At 47.6% G+C, this 24,342-nt stretch overlaps 1 protein-coding gene across 1 annotated transcript in view; it reads left to right on the top strand.

The window, feature by feature from the left end:
* Positions 1 to 24,342, top strand: part of KMT2A (lysine (K)-specific methyltransferase 2A) — a 117,991-nt gene that overhangs the window by 82,136 nt on the left and 11,513 nt on the right. Inside the window, 15 exon segments of the mRNA XM_014539975.1 lie at positions 549 to 659; positions 951 to 1,024; positions 1,509 to 1,702; positions 1,991 to 2,097; positions 2,739 to 2,876; positions 3,561 to 3,719; positions 3,974 to 4,091; positions 4,533 to 4,611; positions 6,605 to 6,765; positions 6,954 to 7,139; positions 7,338 to 11,568; positions 12,111 to 12,188; positions 14,077 to 14,141; positions 15,549 to 15,719; positions 17,646 to 17,720. Of these exon segments, the coding sequence (XP_014395461.1) occupies positions 549 to 659; positions 951 to 1,024; positions 1,509 to 1,702; positions 1,991 to 2,097; positions 2,739 to 2,876; positions 3,561 to 3,719; positions 3,974 to 4,091; positions 4,533 to 4,611; positions 6,605 to 6,765; positions 6,954 to 7,139; positions 7,338 to 11,568; positions 12,111 to 12,188; positions 14,077 to 14,141; positions 15,549 to 15,719; positions 17,646 to 17,720 (5,947 nt within the window).

Below are 24,342 nucleotides of genomic sequence, written 5' to 3'. Positions count from 1 at the left end.
TCATGGTCCATGTTTGCTCTTTAGTTAGTAATTCATTTTAGTCTAAATAAAATATCGTAGCCCTGTTGGGTGTAACTTACCGTGATACAACTCATTTGTTTGCATTCTTGCTTTATTAGCCTTCATCTCTTGACTTCCACAAGTTAATTGTGAACTGAATCTCAAATGCCTCCTCTAAAGAGAAACCACACTGGCCCTAGCTGGTGTTGCTCAGTGGATAGAGCATCAGCCTATGGATTGAAGGGTCCCGGGTTTGATCCCGATCAGGGCACGTGCCCGGGTTGCAGGCTATCCCCAGTAAGGGAGCAGCCGATCCATGATTCTCTCTCTCATCATTGATGCTCTATCTCTCTCTCCCTCTCCCTTCCTCTCTGAAATCAATAAAAATATATTTTTTTTAAAGAAAAAAAGTTAATAGACACTGCACTGTATGAAAATAAGGCGTTAGCTTCCTGTGGGCCCTCTGGGCTGGGTGGTTAGGAGGGAAAGGAAGTGGTTTTGAGAGCACCCCGTTCTTTGAATAATTAATGCTTTGTTTTTGTCTGCAGTTGGAGTTCAGTGATGATATCGTGAAGATCATCCAAGCAGCCATTAATTCAGATGGAGGGCAGCCGGAGATTAAAAAAGCCAACAGCATGGTCAAGTCCTTCTTCATTCGGGTGAACTACCTTAATAGCCCCCTTCTTCATGCTTGTCTGCGGGGAGTTGCCCCCGGAATAGAGCAGACCTTTTCTCTTCTCCTGGTGCTTTGCTCTATGGATAAGGCATCTTCTGGTTGTCGTCACTACTAATTCCTTGGCGGGGAGTTGGTGAGGCCGGGAGTGGATGATCTTTCCCTCGGTGGCCTCACGTCATGCTCGGACCGGCGGGCGCTTGTGTGACGTGGTTTTTATGTGGTTTCCACATGAATGTTCACGTGTTTACATGCTGTTTGTTTGTTTTTCTGTTAGCAAATGGAACGTGTTTTTCCATGGTTCAGTGTCAAAAAGTCCAGGTTTTGGGAACCAAATAAAGTATCAAGCAAGTAAGTAAATTCTGTATTACTCTTTTTCTCATATAATACATTCCTAGATTGAGGTTTCTCAAGAGTAGGCTGTAATATTAAAAACTTAGTCAGTTGAAATGCTCTGAGTGCCGGCTTAGAGACAACGGGGTATGTTGTGGTCTGTTGTTAGAGTTGGGTCCTATTACTCATTTCCAATGGTGTTCTCTGCCTCCTGAGTCCCCATATTCAATCTTACATTCTTATTCAGGTGAATCCTTTTGAGCCTTTGAGAAAGTTATCACTTGCTTCTGGAAGTGTAATCCAGAGTCATACATTGAGATTATGTTTTTAAAATAATATAAAGTCCTGTGTGATGAGGCGGTTTACAGATTGGGACTTGAGCTTACGTTCTGTGACTGGCTCGTGCCCGGGCCAAGACCCGATGAGATCAAGAATGTCATTATTGTATACAGTTCTGGGTGCGCTATGGAGTCAGTAAAGCTGTCGAATCGATTATTTCCAGCAGTGGGATGCTACCCAACGCAGTGCTTCCACCTTCACTTGACCATAATTATGCTCAGTGGCAGGAGCGAGAGGACAGCGGCCACACTGAGCAGCCTCCTCTAATGAAGAAAATCATTCCGGCTCCCAAACCTAAAGGGCCTGGAGAACCAGACTCGCCCACCCCCCTGCACCCTCCCACGCCGCCGGCTTTGAGTAAGGATGTCAGTGATTGACTTGTGAATCTCAATTTAATGTCCTTGCGCATTAGAAATTTTCACATGATCCTTAAATGTAATAATCATTCTTTTTGCTTCACTTGGAATGTTAACAAGGAATTTATAGAAATACTCTAATTTTAAAGTGGTAGGATCGCATAACTTTGCACACTTTTTGAAAGTGTTCATTTTACAGGTTATGGGCTATTTGAGACGAATTGTTTTCTTTTTCCTGGAAATCAAAATTAGTATCACCAGTTTTAATTGGGTGTCTTTGGGTTCCAAGGTACTGATAGGAGTCGAGAAGATAGTCCAGAACTGAACCCGCCCCCAGGCATAGAAGATAACAGACAGTGTGCCTTGTGTTTGACTTACGGTGATGACAGTGCTAATGTAAGTACCTCGGCCACCGGTCCTACTTGCTAGATGCTCAGAATGAGCTGTGTGACCTTTGTGTCTAAACCTGATGACTGGGTGTTTTGGAACTTGGGGTTATTTCTATAACTGATTTGAAAGATGATTTGCCTTAAATTAACCTGCTGATGTCTAGTAATTTCTATCTTCTCAAAAAGCCTTTTTGAAAGTCAATAAAATACAAGTTGCACATTAGATAACTTGTATTTAATGTAGTAGAGCAGAATGGTTAAGGTCCATTTCTGTGCTGTTGACCTTAGCAAGGAGCTTAACCTCTCTGACCCTCAGTTGCATCTTTAAAATGAGCATAAGAAGAAGAATCCTTACCTCAGAGGGGTTCTGAGGACTGAAAGAGGTGAGGTGTAAGGCCTTGTGCACTGCCTGGCACATATTCAGCTTATTTTCTAATTCTCCTGTCTGTGGAAGAGGCGATCAGAAAGGACAGAAGTGGAAACAGGAACATTGAAAAAGAAGTGTCATTTTTTTTTTTTAATGTGTGTGTTCACCTAAAGAATTTTAATTAGTTTATTGAAGTTGTCTTGACTGAGGTAAAGCAAATATCAAGGAAAACTTTCTTTGACATAATCTTTAAAGAGAAAAGAAATCTCTTTGTTTCCCAGGATGCTGGCCGCTTGCTGTACATTGGCCAGAATGAGTGGACACATGTAAACTGCGCGCTGTGGTCGGCAGAAGTGTTTGAAGACGACGACGGGTCACTGAAGAACGTGCACATGGCTGTGATCCGGGGCAAGCAGCTGGTAAGGACACGGAAATGCCGTCACAGAGGCTCCTGGGTTTCCAGATGTGCTGTCTGTGGCTCGGTGCTGCCTCACTGCTGTTTCCCATACGCCTTCGGGGTGGTCAGCCAGCACCGAGTATTGGTGTCCACTGTGGGCAGCTGATTATCCTGACCCTTGGAGTATGGGCGAAAAAGGACAAAGCGTCCTCCCTGGAGAAGAGCCCCGATTGTGACTGACAGAATCAGGTGGTGACACAGCCTAGTGACAGGGAAACGTTAACTACGTGATAAGTGTGTCTGTTAAGCCTGGTAACTAGAACACCATTATGTTTCAGACTCGTATGCTCTTTCTAGAACGGAGTTCTTTCGGATAGAATAGCTTTCTAGAGAGATGATGTTTTTAGCCTTGATCTTCAAAGTTTCCTCTTCTCTAAATCCATCTTGCATCCTAGAAGAAAAACTGTTTTGGTCCAAATTCTAAATCAAGTTGTAATATTTAACTTTAGTAGTTATAGGGCCCCATGGACTGTGGGAGAGAAAAGGTTTGTGGAGAAGACTTTATGGCTCCTATCCCTTCCCTGTGATTCAGCAGATTATTATCAATAAACAAAATTGCTTCTAGGAAACTCTGGAATGGGGAGGTGGAAAATGGCTTGAAATATTTGAGCATCTGACCCGGGCTGTGTTTGTTCTGCATTGTCAGCGATGCGAATTCTGCCAAAAGCCGGGCGCCACTGTGGGCTGCTGCCTCACCTCCTGCACCAGCAACTACCACTTCATGTGCTCCCGGGCCAAGAACTGTGTCTTCCTGGACGATAAGAAGGTGTACTGCCAGCGGCACCGCGATATGATCAAAGGCGAGGTGAGAGAGCTTGCGTTGCTTCTTGAATTCTCCGGGAATTCAGGGAGAAGAGATGGAAAATAGCAAGCAAGTTGTAACTTGGCTTTACCTTCTCTAGCTGTCCCTAGCACCTGCTCCTCTTAGCGAGATGCAGGAGTTCTCCTGGTGGAAGAGGTGATTCTGAGAGCTGTGCCCTGCCCCTCAGAGAGGCAGCATCGTGAGCATAATCTGCGAAGGGAGAGCCGAGTAACAGCTCCTCTGGGGTTTCATTTTAGGTGGTTCCCGAGAATGGATTTGAAGTCTTTAGAAGAGTGTTTGTGGACTTTGAAGGAATCAGCTTGAGGAGGAAGTTCCTTAATGGCTTGGAACCAGAAAATATTCACATGATGATTGGTAGGACATGGGCCTCGGTTGTAGGGGAGGCTGGATGTAGCATTGGGGTACTTTCTAGTCTTCGGTTATGAAATTATTTTATACTAGAGGCCCGGTGAATGGATTTGGGTACTGGTGGGGTCCCTCGGCTTGGCCTGCAGGGATAGGACCAAAACTGGCTCTCCGACATCCCCCGAGGGGTCCCGGGTTGTGAAAGGGTGGTTCTCAGGTGATGCACCCTGGAATCGGGCTCCCTTCTCTGGTTCCGGGTGCGTCACCCGAGAACCGCAGCTGCCAAGTCACCACAGCTCGGCAGCCTCTGCGTTGAGTGTCTGCCCCCTGGTAGTCAGTGCGCGTCATAGCTACCGGTCGGATGGTCGGACGGTCGGACGGTCACTTAGACTGTTATATATATATAGATGTACCATTATCTCTTCTAATCACTGTTCTCTCCTTGGCCAGGCTCCATGACAATCGACTGCTTGGGAATTCTCAATGATCTGTCTGACTGTGAGGACAAGCTGTTTCCAATTGGATACCAGTAAGTACCGTCACGCAGGGAAGACAGCTGCCCCACAGCCTTAGCACCCTGAAGCACTGGTCATGTTGTTAGGTGTAGAGCCACTCTTGGGAGTTACTTCTAACTGCTACTAAAAATTAACTACTTTTTTGCTACTTCTTGTAGATGAGGACTAAAGTATCATTTTATATCAGCTAAATCCAGTCATGGAAGAAAAGCATTGAGTAATATCGTGATAAGTTTGCACAGATCACTAGAACGAATGGGGTGGTCACTTTGTAAGGGATAGAAATGTTGAATCACTGCCCTCGTCCGGTTGCTCAGTTGCTTAGAGCATTGTCCCCATACACCAAGGGTGCAGGGTCAGTCTCTAGTCAGGGCACATACAGGAGCAACCAGTGAATGCATAAATAAGTGGGACAGCAAATCGATGTTTTTCTCTCTTTATCGCTCCCTTCATCTCTTTAAAATCAATAAAATAAAGTTAAACATTTTTTTAAAAAAAGTTAAATCACTATATTGTACACCTGAAACTAATATTACTGATATGCTATTGTACACCAGCTAACTATATTTAAATTTTTTTAAAAATTGTTTTTCAGAATAATCTATGTATATAAAAGCCTAAGCGACTGTTTGACCAGTAGCTATGATGCACACTGAACACCAGGGGGCAGACGCTCAATGCACAGGAATGGAAACATGGAACAGACTGATGAATCTCAGGGGGAAGGAGGGAGGATGGAAAGAGATTAACCAAAGATCTTATATACATACTAGATGCCTGGTGCACGGATTCGTGCACTGGTGGGGGGGTCCCTCGGCCTGGCCTATGGGGATCGGGCCGAAACCGGCAGTCCGACATCCCCTGGTCGGGGGGGGGGGGGGTGCCAGATTGTGAGAGGGCACAGGCCAGGCTGTGGGACCCCACCAGTGTGTGAATCCATGCACCGGGCCTCTAGTTTATAAATAAAATCTAAATAGAAAACACAGTGTCAGTCTCTTGAGATTCCATTCATCTGGATTCAAAAGTCCAGATTGTTGTCATGGGTCACACACACCTTGTGCCTCGGTCCTCAGGTTTACATTTTCCAGGTCCTTCTAAAAATATAACCCCCACAAAAATAATCAGGTTCTCCAGTAGGAATTTGTAATCTTTGCCATATGCAGTAAATTGTTTGAACTTCTAACAAGCTGACAATATAAATTCAAAATTCCCTTTCTATCGCTCCCCTTTAGAGTCCTATTTTGCCACATATACTTCAACTTAGTCTCCATCCCAGTTCTGACGACAGTTTATGTTCCATACTTAGCTGGCGACTTCTTGTGTGAACTGGGCTCCCTCAGCATCCAGCACATCTGAAGCAGTTACACTTCCCTTGTCTCATGGGGTGTTTCTCCCAAAGGAAACATCTCGGGTTTGCTCTTTCCTCACTGTGTACATATTGTGGGCCAGTAGTCCCTTCCTGAGGGCCAATACTGTTTCTTGCAGGAGTTAGTATTTTTTCTCTGCATTTTAGGACACTTTACTACCTTCGTCCCCTGCTTACAATACACTTTTTTAAAAAAAGATTTGATGTTGGTTTCTGAGAGACTAGAAAAAAACAAGGACTTTCAAAAAGCTTGGAACATCCTGCCTTGGAACATTGGCTCAGTGGGTAGAGCGTCAGCCTGCAGACTGGAGGGACCAGGTTCCATTCCGGTCGAGGCTTCATGCCAGGTTGGGGGCTCCATCCCCAGGAGGGGCCGTGTAGGAGGCAGCTGATCAGTGATTCTCTCTCATCATTGATATTTCTATCTCGCTCTTCCTCTCTCCTGAAATCAATAAAAACATTTTTTAATAAAATAGAAAGCTTGGAACATCCTAATTTGGGAAATCTGTAAGAGTCCAGGACAGAAAGCTAAATTCTGTAAATCAAGGAGACCAGGGGATCTAGGATAAGAAGAGGTTTTGACAAATGTTAGTCTTTGCTTCTGGACCTTCACCTCTGCTGGTCCCGACAAACCTTCGCAGGTGTTCCCGCGTGTACTGGAGCACCACGGACGCCCGCAAGCGCTGCGTGTACACGTGCAAGATCGTGGAGTGCCGCCCGCCGGCCGTGGAGCCAGACATCAACAGCACCGTCGAGCATGACGAAAACAGGACCATTGCCCACAGTCCAACGTCTTTTGCAGGTTGGTCTTTAGTCAAGGTGTCACTTGAATGAGACTTTTGGGAGTACTGGGATTGAAGCATGCGGAGAATGTCACTTCTTTGGGAGGTCTCATTTGAAAATTTCCTTAACAGCTGGTTTTTTATTGGGCCATTTGTTTGATACCTTAATTGGACTGTTTTTAGTAAGGGTTTTTATATCCTACCACAGAAATGTCATCTAAAGAAAGTCAAAACGCAGCTGAAATTGTAAGTCCTTCATCACCAGACCGACCTCCTCATACGCAAACCTCTGGTTCCTGTTTTTATCATGTCATCTCAAAGGTTCCTAGGATTCGAACACCCAGTTATTCTCCAACACAGAGATCCCCTGGCTGTCGGCCACTGCCTTCTGCAGGTAAAGGGTTTCATTGACTCCAAGGTCAGCTCAGACGGGAATTTGTAATTTTTTTCAGGCCATTTTATTTTAGTGACTTATACTTACTGAAAATGTTGATTTTTCGTTACCTGTAAATATACATAGCCGAGACTTAAACCAGTGACTACCCACAGTTCTGTCAGTAACAGACTTTGTCACTCTCTCTCTCTCCTTTAGGAAGCCCTACTCCAACCACTCACGAAATCGTCACGGTGGGCGACCCTTTGCTCTCCTCGGGGCTCCGAAGCATCGGCTCCAGGCGGCACAGCACTCCTTCCTCAGCACCCCAGCAGTCGAGACTCCGGATGATGTCTCCAGTGAGAACGGGGAGCACTTACTCCAAGAATAGTGGCTCCTCCGTCTCCACCCCGGGGGCCACTACGGACCTGGAGTCAAGTGCCAAAGCAGTGGATCATGTCTTAGGGCCACTGACTTCAAATACCAACTTAAGGCAAAACACTCCCACCTCTTCCAGTTTGCAGAGGACGGTGGTGATGACGGCCACCAGAACCAGTCCCGTGGACGGCTCTTCACCTTCAGAAACGAGGCGTCCCAGCGCTTCAGACCTGGCCTCCAGCAGCTCCTCTTTGAAAGGAGAGAAGACCAAAACACCGAGTTCCAAGAGTTCCGAGGGCTCCGCTCATCACGTGGCCCACCCCGGCCTCCCCAAACCGGCTCCGCAGCGTCACAGTCCACCATCTGGCGAACCCAATGTTAGTAAAATGGGCGCGTTCGTGGAATTCTCCTCAGTGCCGTTTTCCTCCAGAGAGGCCCTCCCCCTCCCGCCGCTCCATCTGAGAGGGCAGAGGAATGATTGGGACCCGCATCCAGACCCCACCCAGGCAGGGAGTCCCCCCGCTGAGGGCGACACAGACATCAAAACCTTGAAGCTGTCGGGGGTGAGCAGCCGATCATCTATCATCAACGAACAGGTGGGATCTAGCTCCAGAGACAGGAGACAGAAAGGGAAAAGGTCTTGTAAAGAAACCTTCAAAGAAAAGCGTTCCAGTAAGTCCTTCCTGGAGCCTGGTCAGGTCGCCGCTGGTGAGGAAGGACACCTAAAGGCCGAGTTTGCAGATGAAGGTTTGACTCCTGAGTTTCCAGGGCAACGGCCATGTAACAACGTGTCTTCTGATAAGATTGGGGACAAAGTCCTTGCTGCTTCTGGAGTCCCCAAAGCTCCGTCCGTGCAAGGAGAAGGCCCTGCCACGGAATTACAGACGCCCCGAAAACGCACGGTCAAAGTCACACTGACACCCCTGAAGATGGAAGGTGAGAGTCAGTCCAGAAATGCCCTGAAGGAAAGCAGCCCTGCTTCCCCTTTGCACATGGAGTCAGCCTCGCCAGCAGAGCCCCGGTCAGCTTCCGGAAGTCCAGGAGCTGGGCCAGTGGCCCAGCCAAGCCCCAGCAACACCTCCTCCCAGGAGCCCCCGAGCAACAGCTACCAGACTCTTCCCGTCCAGGACAGGAATCTCATGCTTCCTGACGGCCCCAAGCCCCAGGAGGACGGGTCTTTCAAAAGGAGGTACCCCCGTCGGAGCGCCCGGGCCCGCTCCAACATGTTCTTCGGGCTCACCCCCCTCTACGGAGTCCGGTCCTACGGGGAAGAAGACCTTCCGTTCTACAGCAGCTCAACGGGGAAGAAACGAGGCAAGAGGTCAGCCGAAGGGCAGGTGGATGGGGCTGATGACTTGAGCACTTCCGACGAGGACGACCTGTACTATTACAACTTCACCCGGACGGTGATCGCGGCAGGGGCAGAGGAGCGGCTGGCGGCCCACAACCTGTTTCGGGAGGAGGAGCAGTGTGATCTCCCAAGAATCTCACAGCTGGATGGTGTTGACGACGGGACGGAGAGCGATACCAGTGTCACGGCCACCACGAGGAAGACCGGCCAGATTCCAAAAAGAAACGGGAAAGAGAACGGGACAGAGAGCCTCAAGCTGGACCGGCCCGAAGACGGGGAGAAGGAACATGTCATCAAGAGTTCTGTGGGCCACAAAAGCGAGCCCAAGGCAGAGAACTGCCACTCGGTGAGCCGAGGGAAGACCCAGGGGCAGGACTCCCTGGAGGCTCAGCTCAGCTCCTTGGAGTCCAGCCGCAGGGTCCACACCAGCGCCCCCTCGGACAAGGCCTTGCTGGACACCTACAACCCCGAGCTCCTGAAGTCGGACTCCGACAACAACAACAGCGACGACTGCGGGAACATCCTGCCCTCGGACATCATGGACTTTGTCCTGAAGAACACGCCCTCCATGCAGGCCTTGGGGGAGAGCCCGGAGTCCTCGTCCTCGGAACTCCTGAACCTGGGCGAGGGCCTGGGCCTCGACAGCAACCGTGAGAAGGACATGGGTCTGTTTGAAGTGTTTTCTCAGCAGCTGCCGACCGCGGAGCCTGTGGACAGCAGCGTCTCTTCGTCCATCTCAGCCGAAGAGCAGTTCGAGCTGCCGCTGGAGCTGCCGTCCGACCTCTCGGTGCTAACCACACGGAGCCCCACGGTCCCCGGCCAGAACCCCGGCAGGCTAGCCGTCATCGCAGACGCAGCAGAGAAGAGAGTCGCCATCCCGGAGAAGCCCGTGGCCGCCTCCGAGGATGACCCAGCGCTGCTGAGCCCGGGAGTCGACCCCGCGCCCGAAGGCCACATGACTCCCGACCGATTCATCCAGGGACACATGGACGCCGACCTCGCCAGCCCCCCGTGCGGCACAGTGGAGCAGAGCCGTGGCAGCAGTCAGGATTTAACTCGGAGCAGCAGCACCCCTGGCCTCCAGGTACCGGCTTCCCCTTCTCTGCCCATCCAGAACCAGAAATACGGGCCCAGTTCTGCCGAGAGCCCCGGCCCGTCTCAGATCTCTAATGCGGCCGTGCAGACCACGCCTCCCCACCTGAAGCCGCCCACGGAGAAGCTCATTGTCGTTAACCAGAACATGCAACCACTTTACGTGCTCCAGACTCTGCCGAACGGCGTGACCCAGAAAATCCAGCTGACCTCTTCCGTTAGTTCTGCACCCAGCGTGATGGAGGCAAACCCTTCCGTGCTGGGGCCCATGGGCAGTGGCCTCGCGCTGACCACGGGGCTAAGCCCAGGCTTGCAGACACCTCAGCCTCTTTTCCCCCCTGCTGGCAAAGGCTTGCTGCCCGTGCCTCACCACCAGCACTTACACCCCTTCCCCACAGCTGCTCAGGGCAGTTTCCCGCCCACCATCAGCAGTTCTCCTCCAGGCCTGCTCATTGGAGTGCAGCCTCCTCCAGATCCCCAACTTCTGGTGTCTGAAGCCAGCCAGAGGACAGACCTCAGCACCACGGTAGTCACTCCGTCCTCTGGACTCAAGAAAAGACCCATATCTCGCCTGCAGACCCGAAAGAATAAGAAGCTTGCTCCCTCTAGCACCCCTTCAAACATTGCCCCCTCCGATGTGGTTTCTAACATGACACTGATTAACTTCACACCCTCCCAGCTTCCAAATCACCCCAACCTGTTAGATTTGGGGTCACTTAACACGTCATCTCACCGGACTGTCCCCAACATCATAAAAAGGTCTAAGTCCGGCGTCATGTATTTTGAACAGGCACCCCTGTTACCACAGACGGTGGGCGGACCTGCCACAGCGACGGGCACGTCGACCGGGAGCCAGGACACTGGCCACCTCGCTTCGGGGCCCGTGGCCGGCTTGGCGTCCGGTTCCTCAGTCTTGAATGTCGTATCCATGCAAACGACAACAGCCCCTACGAGTAGTGCGTCGGTTCCGGGACATGTTGCATTGACCAACCCGCGGTTGCTGGGTGCCCCAGACACTGGCCCCATAAGCAACCTGTTGATTAAAGCCAGCCAGCAGGGCCTGGGGATCCAGGACCAGCCCGGGGCTCTGCCGCCCAGCTCGGGAATATTTCCCCAGCTGGGGTCGCTGCAGACCCCCTCTACCGCGGCGATGACGGCTGCATCTGGCGTCTGCGTCCTCCCCTCGACGCAGACAGGGGTCCTCGCGGCCGCCTCCCCCTCCAGGGACGCCGAAGATCACTATCAGCTTCAGCATGTGAGCCAGCTCCTGGCCAGCAAAGCGGGAATTCTCCCTTCCCAGCGAGATCCTGAAGCTGCTCCAGGGACCCAGGGGCCGGGCTTGGCGCAGACAGCAGACGCTCCTAACAGCCTGGGGCTGGAGCCAAAGAGGGCGGCCTCCTCTGCCGGACAGGCCCGCGCGGCCTCCCCTGCGGGCTCCCCCTCTGGACCCCAGTCCGCAAGCCCCTCCGTGCCAGGCGCTCACCCCAAACCAAAAAGCAAGCGCATCCAGCTGCCTTTGGACAAAGGGAATGGCAAGAAGCACAAGGTTTCCCACCTGCGGACCAGCTCCTCGGAAGCACACGTTCCGGACCAGGAGGCCCCCACGTCCTCCCTGACCTCGTCCACAGGGTGAGAGCCAGTGTCGGCCGTGCCGGGTCTGTGGGGTCTGGGCCCCGAGCAGAGGCTGGGGGAGGGGTCATCTGTGAGAGGATCAGCCTTCTGTCCACGTTTGCAGTGCTCAGGTGTTTTCTGGGTTTTAAATGATTGTTTTCTCACTCACAGTGGTGGCATATAGAGCAGACTTCAGTGCCATTCGTGAGCAGTGGGTCTCCTGCATAGAACCACGTCTCTGCTCGGCTCTGATGTAACACGGTGCCGCTGCTGTTGCTTCTTTGCTGAGGCCGAGGGATGGTTATTCCTGTTGAGAGTGTAACCTGTCTGATGTGCACAAGTGAATGTTACATATATATGCGCCCAGGGAGCCACCATTCAGATCGAGATAGAAAACCTCCCTAGTGCTCCAGAGACTCCTGGTGCCGTGGGCAGCTCCCCGCAGGGCACCCACACCCCCTGCATCACCACGGGCTGGGGTTGAGGTTACCAGAGCCCGACTGTCGTTTCTGTGGCCTGACCCCCACCCTGGTGCATACGTGCTAACGGTTCTGTTTCAGGGCCCCCGCAGCAGAGGCCGAGCAGCAGGACACAGCTGATGGGGAGCCGGCGGCACAGGAGTGTGGGCAGCCCCCGGGGTGAGCAGAGGAAGGTCTCCAAGACCAAGTCCTCATTAAACATCCTTCTTCCTGTGTGTGTGGCCGGTGTGTTCTGATCCTCACCAGAGAAAATGTTTATTGATTTGAGAGAGATACATCCATGTGGGAAACATGATCAGGTGCCTCTCGCACGCTACCTGACCAGGCATTGAATCCGCAACCCAGGCATGTGCCCTGACCGGGAATCAAACCTGCAACCCTTTTGTGCACAGGACGATGCTCCAACCAACTGAGCCACTCGGCCAGGGTGCCAAAGTTCCTTTAATAAAAGTCATACGGTATAGGATTATTTAAATAATGGATAATGGTTCCCTGTTCATCCTGCCTAACCCCATCCCAATCTATTCCTTAAAGGTAACATTGCTAACAATTTGTTTTCATCCATGGTGACATCTTTTAAAATACGTTTTTAATTGATTTGAAAGAAAGAGGGATATAGAGATTGAAGCATCAATGAGAGAAACATTGACTGCCTCTCCCATGCCCCCTCCTGGCGATGGAGACCACAACCTGGGCATGTGCCCTGACCGGGAACCAGACCCTGACCTCCTGGTTCATAGGTTGCCGCTCAACCACTGAGCCACACCGGCCGGGCTGGGAGACCTTTGTATGCATACACAGATGTATGTGGCATACATAAGGACATGTATATACTTCTTTTTACATTGAATGAGTAATGCTATACATACTGTTCTTCACCTGGTTTTATCGCTTACCAAATTGTGTGCGCATTTCTGTACAGTGTTTATAGATGCACTTTATATTTTAATGGCGGCCTCTGGCTCCCGTGTGCGATCTATAATAATTTACCTAACTATCCCCTTTAGTATATATTTCACTGTTGCGGGTTCAATCCCCGGTTGGGGCCCATTGTGGGAGGCAACCGAAAGCAACCAACTTAAGCTGCTCTTAAGTGATTCCAGAACTGCTTCTAGCAAGAGTTCTTTAATCCTTTCCCCAATACTAAGGGTGAGAAAAAATGTAAGGCCACAATCTACAACCCCAAAAGTAAAAGTTGAATGTTGCCCTAGCCAGTTTGGCTCAGTGGATAGAGCATTGGCCTGCGGGTTCAATTCTGGTCAAGGGCATGTACCTCGGTTGCAGGTTCCTCGTCCCTGGTTGGTGTGTGTACAGGAGGCAACCAATCGATGTGTCTCTCTCACATCGATGTTTCTCTCTGTCTCTCTCTCTCCCCCTTCCACTCTAAAAAATCAATGGAAAAATATCCTCGGTTGAGTATTAACAAAATAAATAAATAAAAACTTAATGTCAGTATTTGGCGGGGGGGGGGGGAATCTCCTAGAGTGGTCAGCAGCTCGCGAGCCACATGCGGCTCTTTGGCCTCTTGAGTGTGGCTCTTCCACAAAATACCACGTGTGGGCGCGCACGTACAGTGCGCTTGAAACTTCATGGCCCATGCGCAGAAGTCGGTTTTCGGAAAGGAGATAGACGAAACAAGTACACAAGACGAGTGTGGATGGGAGAGCTGGAAGGGGTCGACCTCAGCGAACGTACCTCAATCAGATTGAGGACGTTTTTAGCAAAGGCCAGCTTAGGAGTACCCTAATTAAGTTAATAACAATGTACGTACCTATATAGTTTAAGTTTAAAAAATTTGGCTCAAAAGAAATTTCAATCATTGTACTGTTGATATTTGGCTCCGTTGACGAGTTTGCCGACCGCTGTCCTAGAAGATGGCTTTCTGTTGGTGCCGCATGGTAGCGGGTGGTGGTGCTCATTCGGTGGCTGGTCTCCGGCAGTGGCTTTGTGTAACTGACACAGCTTTTAGCTTTGAACTGAAGTCCTAGCTGATAAATCTCACATTTGTGTTTTGGGTTGTTTTTGTGTGTGTATGTGTGTGTTTTAGGCAAATGGCTGTTCTTCCTGAGGTTCAGACAACACAAAATCCAGCAAATGAACAAGAAAGTACAGGTATGTGGGTGGGTAACTGGTCCGAATCAGAATTTCAAAGCCAAACGTGCTGTAAAAATCACCTGTATTACCTACTGGTTTTTCTAGATTTAAAAATAAATCCCCCCCCAAACAGACACAGAAGCGAAGTGATGGAACAAACTAGCCTGAGCCCCACAGCCTCTCTCTGTCCCGTGCTCGTCCACTACAGATCCGGTGGCCGTCTGTCAAGGAAAGGACACAAGACCGAAACCTTTAACTACGCTCCTGCTCAACTTGCTTTAATAGCAGCATGGTGCAAATAGCTAGTGATGCCCTGGCCGGTGTGGCTCAGTGGACAGAGCGTCGGCCTGCAGACCAAAGGGTCCCGGGTTTGATCCCGATCAAGAGCACGTACCTCGGCTGCAGGCTCCTCCCCAGCCTGTGCCATGGTCGCGGCTCATGCAGGAAGCAACCAATCGATGTGATTCTTTCACATCAATATTTCTCTCTGTCTTTCCCTTTCTTTAAAATTAATGGAAAAATATCCTTGGGTGAGAATTAAAAAATAATAATAATAAAAATAAAAAGTAAGTAAATAGCTCGTGATAACCTCACTTCATTCACCCCTGGTTGTCACTGAAGAAAACCAGGAAGCATGCTTACTCTGTAAGCTAGCCAGATTCGGCTGTGCCACCAGATACTCTCCAGAGCCCTCCCGGTCTGTCCTGCTGATGTGGTCAGTAAACAGCAGGTCATTTGTTCCGATTGGGGAGCTCTGGGGTCAGGCTTTGCCCGTTTCCATTAAAGGGCCTGTCTTCCCCAGAGGAGAACCCGGTGGGGAAACTGCTTGGACACCAGCTTTGGGGTGTGGGAACACTGCTGCCTTGCTGATCCTCGAGAAGGTGGGTCGGTCTCTGTGTGGGAGGACAGCAGGGGCCGACCGTGCAACTCTGAGCCACAGGAGTTCAAGCCCGGCGTTACCATCTATTGGCTGCCTGAACCTGGGCTGCTAGGCCGCTTACCTCTCTCTGTCTCAGTTCCCTCACCTACTCTTCGGACTTTTGTGAGGTTTGTGAGTTACTATCAAGGGAACGTACCTGAGAGAGTAGGAGAGTGCCCGGTACATACTGCTTCATACACATTAGCAGTGTTATTTTTTACTTTAACCTACAGAGGGCAGTCACTTACTGAAAAACTATCAAATTGTCATACTAGAAACTGCCACAAAGAGCACGACTCTCTGTTAAAACCATTCTTTCTCGTTTTACTGGTAGTCGTGTGTAGCTATGGCCTGAGTAGCGAGCTCACCTCCTTGAGACTCCGTTTGATTGCCTGTCAGTGGGATAATCCCTGTTCTGGATGCCGCTGGCTTCGCGATGGTGTGCGTAGTCTGGGCTCCCCGGGCCTGCTGCTGCGGCTGCTGACGCTCTGCGCTCTCCCTCGCAGACCCGAAGGCGGCGGAGGAGGAAGACGGAGGCTTCAGCTCACCGCTCATGCTCTGGCTGCAGCAGGAACAGAAGCGCAAGGAAAGCATCACTGAGAAAAAGCCCAAGAAAGGCCTGGTGTTTGAAATTTCCAGTGACGACGGCTTCCAGATCTGTGCGGAGAGCATTGAAGGCGAGTGGATTGCTCGGGCTGCCCCAGCACAGGCCTGTCCAGCCTGAGCTGCACCGTCCATGTTTGTGCCACTTGCAGGGCAGCACTGTGCGGCGGTGCTGGGAGGTGTTGGGGGCTTTGCACATGTGGTTTGTCCTTAGAAGTTAGTGTTCTTGAGAAACAGTCTGTGGTTTATGGGAAAAGTTAGGGATACAGATTATGTTTTGAACGTTACACACACCCTGCATAGCACATGAGATCTCTGCTTGTCTCTCTCACTTTTCTCCTACCACTTCCTGTTTTGTTGTTGTTTCTTTCTTCTTTTTTTTTTTTTAATTGATTTCAGAGAGGAAGGGAGGGGGGGAGAGAGAGAGAAGAAACATTGATGATGAGAGAAGAGAATCGTTGACCGGCTGCCTCCTGCACGCCCCCCACTTGGGATTGAGCTCCCAACCCGGGCATGTGCCTTGACCAGAATCAAACCTGGGACCCTTTAGTCCCCAGGCCAATGCTCTATCCACTGAGCCAAACCGGCCAGGGCCTTCCTGTACATCTTGAATGGTGTTCTCCCTCACCTCTATAATCGTTTGTTTACTTTTATGTCTTACTCAGCAGGCAACTTCCCGTAAGGGCTTGAAGCTTATGTTCTTCCTAGAGACCTGATACACAAAATTCATGCGGGTGTTGGGGGGGTGGGGATCAGCCTGGCCTGCACCCTCTTGCAGTCCAGCCCTCTCACAATCCAGGACCCCTTGCTCCTAACCGCCCGCCTGCTCGCTCCTTACCGCTTGGCTCGCCATTCCTTAGTGCTGCCCCAGAAGCAGGACAGGCTCCCGCCACCGCCGCTGCACTTACTGGCGGCGAGCCTGGCTTCTGGCTGAGCAGAGCTCCCACTGTGGGAGTGCACTGACCACCAGGGGGCAGCTCCTGCATTGAGCATCTGCCCCCTGGTGGCCAGTGCAGGTCATAGCGACCAGTTGTTCTGGTTCTGCCATAACAGTCGCTGGGCTTTCATATATATAGATTTAACATTTTTGTGCCCCTAACATGTAGCTGTTCATTAGCTGTTGAAGGACTAGTGAATGTGCTGTAGGCAATAGGTACTAGAGGAGTTTCAGGGGGAAGAAAGGTCACTGTGGGTCAGCGAGAGTTATCAAAAAAAAAACATGAAAGCCCAAACTGTGTTGTTCAGTGGGTAGAGTGCTGGCCTGCGGACCAAAGGGTCCTGGGTTCGATTCCAGTTGAGGGCACGTACCTTGGTTGCAGGCTCCTCCTTGGCCCTTACCCTGTTCAGGGCACTCACAGGAGGCAATCAATCGATAATCCATGTGTTTCTCTGACATTGATGTTTCTCTCTCTCTCTTTCCCTCTCTTATTTACTCTCCCTAAAAATCAATGGAAAAATATCCTCGAGTGAGGATTAAGGACGAAAGAAGAAAGAAAGAAAAATGTTAAGAGAACTAGACTGAGTCTGAAATCCACATGGATTTCTCCCCACCACCCCACACGCACTTCTGTGACAGAGAGACGATAGGGCCTTAGGGGAGAGCTGAGAGGAACTGTGCAGGTTTCCAGTTACCACTCGTCATTGTAAGGCACTGAGAAGTCACGGTGTCCCCACAGTCGTGGTAAGTTGTTCATTGTTACTGCGTTGGTCAAAGTGTAGGGAGTAGAATTAACACCAACGCTTAGGTTTAGGGTCCAGGTGCCATCGAGGGATGGCAGTGCTTTGGGGACTGGTCATTTCAGGCGGTCTGGATCCCCTCACTGCCTCTGTCCTTTCTCTGGAAAGAGACAGTCCCTCTCCGCTTCTCATGCACTGAACTGACTGAAACTACAAACAAAACCTGCGGCAGGAGCGTGCGCTTCATGCCGCGGGGTTCTGGGAGCAGTGCTTGCGCCGCCGCTGGTGCGGGACGCCTGCTGGAACGTTGTCTTTCCTCACAGATGCCTGGAAGTCGCTGACAGACAAAGTCCAGGAAGCGCGATCCAATGCCCGGCTAAAGCAGCTGTCGTTTGCAGGTAAACGCTAGTGCGCTCATTCTGCTCCTGTCTCAGAATGTGCTGGTAGCTTGGTCTACGTTACAGAGTTGATTCTAAAAACAAAACAAAAACCACAGCAACATTCTTTTTTTTTTAAATGAATTTTCACAACATTATTGAGACATAATTCTTTTACTGTACGTTCACCCTTTAAAGCACACAGTTCGGTGGCTTTGAGTGTGCTCACCAAGGAGCAGCCGTCCTGTCTGTATCACGCCAGGACATTTCCATTATCGCCAAGAGCAACCTCGTGCCCGTCAGCAGTCATTGCTCAGCTCCAGCCCCTGGCAACCACAAATACACTTTCTGTGTCGGTGGGTTTGCTGTGTATTTCATACGTGGGACAGGGCTAGGCTGTCCAACTAGAGGGGTAACCAGTTCAGAACGACTGTTCAAATTTAATTATAGTTCATCCAGTGCAAAAAGAAGGAATCGTACAATATGTGGCCTTCTGGGGCTGGCTTCCTTCATTTAATACCATGCTCTGCTGTAACGTGGCCTCAGCACTCGCATCCTTTTTTTTTTATTATTAACAAATGAATTTTGGCAGAATACACGTAAAATTTACCATCTTAACCATTTTGAAGTGTAGAAATTCAGTGGTGTTGAATACATTCTCAGTGTTGTACAGCCGTTGCCACCTATCACTCTTCATTCTTCTCCTCGCCCTGGCCCCTGGCCACCACCATTGTATTTTTTGTCTTTGTGAGTTGGATTACTCTAAGCACCTTATGTAATCATACAGTTTGTGACTTGCTTATTTCACTTACCATAATGTCCTCAAAGTTCATCCATGTTGTAGTATATGTCAGGATTTACTTTTTAAGGTTGAATAATATTTTACTGTGTCCGTATTTTACATTTTGCTTATCCATTGATCGTCGATGGACACTTGGCTTACTTAATATTAATCCCTTATTAGATACATGTTTGCAAATAATTGCTCGCATTCTGTGACTTTTTACTCTATGGATAGTGTCCTCCCATTTTTTGCAGATTGTGAGGGAGATATTTTGGGGGCAAGAAAATAGGGTTCATGGGTCTGGCTCTGACCAACTGGTTGTCACTGGATGAACTATAATTAAATGTGTCCTTAGTTGTTCTGAACTAGTTATTGGTAATGTGTAATTCTACTGGAGGGTTTGGCTCAGTGTTCTCCTCCTCAGATTGAATAGTCTGGCCCTTTCTTTCTCTAGTGGCACAAAGATTTCTTTGGTTTATCTGTGTCTTGTGCTGCAATATGCAATGTAAGAAACCCTGAGCTCTGGAGGCAGATAGAACTGAGTTCAAGCTCTATTTCTGCCCTGTTGCTATCGATATTATGTTGTTTGCAGCTAACTAACTTCTCTGAGTCTGGATCTCCGTATCTATAAGGTCATAATATTACTCCAACTTTCGATCTTTGTTGTGAGGATTAATTAAAATAATGAACCTGCCCTAGCTGGTTTGGTTCAGTGGATAGAGCGTTGGCCTGCGGACTGAAGGGTCTCGGGTTCAATTCCAGTCAAGGGCACATGCCTGGGTTGTGGGCTCGATCCCCAGTAGGGGATGTGCTGGAGGCAGCCGAGCAGTGATTCTCTCTCATCATTGATATCTCTCTTGTGCGCGCTTTCTCTCTCTCCCTCTTCCCCCCCCCTTCCTCTCTGAAATCAATAAAGGAATATTAAAAAAATATATAATGAATCTTACATTATTGGCAGCTCTTCATTTATATGTAGCTATGTATTTATGTATCCTAATATACCTAATGTGTCAGTTAAGAGCATTATCCTGACTGAAGGGATTTGAAACCGAATTCAGGGAAATTATTGAAAATTAGCACTTTTTATAGCATCTTCTCTTTTTTTTAATCTTTATTATTAAAAGTATTTCCCCCATTGAGCCCTTCTAGCCCACCCCCGCTCCAGGCCTTCACCACCATATTGTCTGTGTCCATGGGTTACACAGACATGCATGCAAGTTCTTTGGTTGATTACCTCCCACCCACCCACCCACTCTTCCCCGCCTTCCCTCTGAGATTCCACATTCTGTTCACTGTCTCTGGATATATTTTGTTGATTAGATTCCACATGTGAGTGAGATCAGTGACACTTGTCTTTCTCTGACTGACTTATGTCACTTAGCATGATACTCTCCAGATCCCTCCATGCTGTCTCAAAGGGTAAGAGATGCTTCTTTTTTGCTGCTGCATAGTATTCCATGGTGTAAATGTACCACCGTTTTTTACCCACTCATCTACTGATGGGCATTTAGATATTGTAAATTGTGCTGCTATGAACACAGGGGTGCATACATTCTTTCTGTGTGGTGCTTCGGGTCTCTTAGGATATATTTCTAGAAGTGGGATCACTGGGTCAAATGCTGTTCCGTATTTAATTTTTGAGGAAACTCCATACTGTTCTCCACAGTGGCTCACCAGTCTGCATTCCCACCAGCAGTGCAGGAGGGTTCGCTTTTCTCCACATCCTCGCCAGCACTTGTCATTTGTTGCTTTGTTGATGGTAGCCATTCTACCAGGTGTGAGATGGTACCTCATTGTTGTTTAATTTGCATCTCTCTGATGATCAGGGACTTTGAGCTTTTTTTCATATGTCTCTTAGCCTTCTGTATGTCCACTTTGGAGAAATGTCTATTTAGGTCCTTTGCCATTTTTTAATTGGATTGTTTATCTTCCTTCTGTTAAGTTGTATGAGTTCCTTATGTGTTTTGGGTATTAACCCTTTACCAGATGTATCATTGCCAAATATGTTCTCCCATACAGTGGGCTCCCTTTTCGTTTTGGCGATTGTTTCTTTTGCTATGTGGAAGCTTTTCATTTTGATGTGGTCCCATTTGTTTGTTTTCTCAGTTTCCTTTGCCCTCAGAGGATGTATCGGTAAACATATTGCTATGAGAGATGTCTGGCATTTTGCTGCCTTTGGTTTCTCTTAGGATATTTATGGTTTCATGACTTGACTTACATTTAAGTCTTTTATCCATTTTGAGCTTATTCTTGTGTATTGTGTAAGTTTGTGGTCTCTAGTTCCAATTTTTTGCATGTATCTGCCCAATTTTCCCCACACCATTTATTGAAGAGACTCTCTTGACTCCATTGTATATTCTTGCCTCCTTTATCAAATATTAATTGTAGTTTTCCGAGTACAAGTCTTTTACCGCCTTGGTTAAGTTTATTCCTGATTATCTTACTTTTTTTTTGTTGCAATGGTAAATGGGATTATTTGTTTAGTGTCTCTTTTTTTTTTCTTTTAATTTTTTTATTGCTTAAAGTATTACAAAGGGTATTACATATGTGTCCTTTTTTTCCCCGCCCTTGACAATCCCCTGGCCTCCCCTACCCCCCAGTGTCTTATGTCCATTGGTTTTGCTTATATGCATGCATACAAGTCCTTCGGTTGATCTCTTACTCCCCTCCCTTCTGCCCCCCAACCCTCTCTGGCCTTCCCACTGCAGTTTGACAATCAGTTTGAGGCAGCTCTGCCTCTGTATCTATTATTGTTCAAAAGTTTGTAATGGTCTTTATTATCCATGAATGAGTGAGATCATGTGGTATTTTTCCTTCATTGACTGGCTTATTTCACTTAGCATAATGCTCTCCAGTTCCATCCATGCTGTTGCAAATGGTAAGAGTTCCTTCTTTTTTACAGCAGCATAGTATTCCATCGTGTAGATGTACCACAGTTTTCTAATCCATTCATCTACTGATGGGCACTTAGGCTGTTTCCAGATCTTAGCTATGGTGAATTGTGCTGCTATGAACATATGGGTGCACATATCCTTTCTGATTGGTGTTTCTGGTTTCTTGGGATATATTCCTAGAAGTGGGATCACAGGGTCAAATGGGAGTTCCATGTTTTGTTTTTTGAGGAAACTCCATACTGTCTTCCATAGTGGCTGCACCAGTCTGCATTCCCACCAGCAGTGCACAAGTGTTCCTTTTTCTCCACATCCTCTCCAGCACTTGTCGTTTGTTGATTTGTTGATGATAGCCATTCTGACAGGTGTGAGATGGTACCTCATTGTTGTTTTGATTTGCATCTCTCGGATGATTAGTGACTTTGAGCATGTTTTCATATGTCTCTTGGCTTTCTGAATGTCCTCTTTTGAAAGGTGTCTATTTAGGTCCTTTGCCCATTTTTTGATTGGATTGTTTATCTTCTTTTTGTTAAGTTGTATGAGTTCCCTATAAATTTTGGAGATTAGGCCCTTATCAGATATGACGTTGGCAAATATGTTTTCCCACGCAGTGGGTTTTCTTGTTGTTTTGTTGATGGTTTCTTTTGCTGTGCAGAAGCTTTTTATTTTGATGTAGTCCCATTTGTTCATTTTCTCTTTAGTTTCAAGTGCCCTAGGAGCTGTATCAGTGAAGAAATTGCTTCGGCATATGTCTGAGATTTTGTTGCCTTTGAATTCTTCTAGAATTTTTATGGTTTCCTGTCGTACATTTAAGTCCTTTATCCATTTTGAGTTTATTTTTGTGTATGGTGTAAGTTGGTGGTCTAGTAGTGTCTCTTTCTAAGAATTCATTATTGGTGTATTAAAAAAAAATCAATTTCTGGGTGTCGATTTTGTATCCTGCTACATTGCCCAATTCATTTATTAAATCTAGTAGTTTTTTGGTGGAGTCTTTAGTGTTTTCTATTACAATATCATGTCATCTGCGAATAAGGACAGTTTTACTTCCTCCTTTCCAATTTGGATGCCTTTTATTTCTTCTTGTCTGAAGCTGCCTCCTGCACACCCCCTACTGGGGATGTGCCCGCAACCAAGGTACATGCCCTTGACCGGAATCGAACCCGGGACCCTTCGGTCCGCAGGCCGACGCTCTATCCACTGAGCCAAACCGGTCAGGGCCAGACATCCCTGTCTTGTTCCTGTTCTTAGGGGAAATGGTTTTCATTTTTTCCCATCGAGTATGATGTTGGCTGTAGGTTTGTCATCTATGGCCTTTATTATGTTGAGATATGATCACTGTATTCCGACTTTGCTGAGTTTTTATCAAAAATGGGTGTTGGGCCCTAACCGGTTTGGCTCAGTGGATAGAGCGTCGGCCTGCGGACCGAAGGGTCCCGGGTTCGATTCCGGTCAAGGGCATGTACCTTGGTTGCGGGCACATCCCCAGTAGGGGGTGTGCAGGAGGCAGCTGATTGATGTTTCTCGCTCATCAATGTTTCTAACTCTCTATCCCTCTCCCTTCCTCTCTGTGAAAAATCAATAAAATATATATTTTTTTAAAAAATGGGTGTTGGATTTTGTCAAATGCTTTTCTGCATCTATTGATATGATCGTATGATTTTTGTCTTTCAGTTTGTTTATGCGATGTATCACGTTTATTGATTTGCGAATATTGTACCAGATTTGCATCCCTGGAATGAATCCCACTTGGTCATGGTGTATAATCTTTTTAATATATTGCTGGATCTAATTTGCTAATATTTTGTTGAGGATTTTAGCATCTATGTTCATCAGGGATATTGGCCTGTAATTCACTTTCTTTGTAGTGACTTTATCTGGTTCTGGAATTAGGATAATGCTGGCCTCATAAAAAGAGCTTGGAAGTGTTCCTTCCTCTTGGAGTTTTTTGGAATAGTTTGAGAAGGATAGGTGTTAGTTTTTCATTGAATGTTTGGCAAAACTCCCCTGTGAAACTTGTGTTTGCTGGGAGTTTTTTGGTTACTGCTTCTATTTCATCAGTTGTTATTGGCCTATTCAGGTTTTCTGATTCTTCCTGATTCAGTTTTGGGAGACTGTATTTTTCTAGGAATTTGTCCATTTCATCCACATTGTCCAGCTTGTTGGCATATAGTTGTTCATAGTATTTTCTTAAAATCCTTTGTATTTCTGTGGTGTCAGTGGTTACTTCTCCGCTTTTGTTTCTAATCTTATTTATTTGGGTCCTTGTTTCTTATGAGTCTGACTAATGGCTCCTCAATCTTTTTTATCCTTTCAAAGAACCAGCTCTTGGTTTCATTGATTTTTTTTGTATTTTTTTTTTTTAGTCTGTCAGTTATTTCTGCTCTAATCTTTATTATTTCCATGTTCCCACAAACAAACAAACAAAAACCCTGTACATGAACATTAACAATGGCTCTGAAAACATGACTATACTGTCGGGAATGATTAACTCTAATTACAGGAAGTCTTTTAGTTCTTTCTTGATCTCATTGGAAACCCATTCATTGTTTAATAACATGCTATTTAGCCTCCATGTGTTTGAATGTTTTGGGGTGTTTTTACTGTAGTTGAGTTCTAATTTCATTCCACTGTGATCTGAGAAGATGCTTGATATTATTTCAGTCATCTTGAACTAGAGACTTGTTTTGTGTCCTAACATGTGGTCTATCTTTGAGAATGACCCATGTGCACTTTAGAAGAATGTATATTTTGCAGCTTTGGGTGAAATGTTCTATAAATGTCACTTAACTCCACTGTATGTAATTAGGTGCTCCTACATTGGGTACATATATATTTCCCAGAGTTATAACTTCTTGTTGGATTGATCCCTTTAGTACTATGTATTGACCTTTGTTGTCTCTTATGATAGCCTTCATTTTTTTTTTTTTTTTGTCAAATATGAATTGTTCAGGTTACATTTGTTCCTCTT

Source organism: Myotis brandtii, unplaced genomic scaffold, assembly GCF_000412655.1.
Source record: "Myotis brandtii unplaced genomic scaffold, ASM41265v1 scaffold105, whole genome shotgun sequence".
NCBI classification, from domain to species: Eukaryota; Metazoa; Chordata; class Mammalia; order Chiroptera; family Vespertilionidae; genus Myotis; species Myotis brandtii.
The sequence above is the reverse complement of the archived record's forward strand: the minus strand, read 5'-3'. Positions and strand labels throughout refer to the sequence as shown.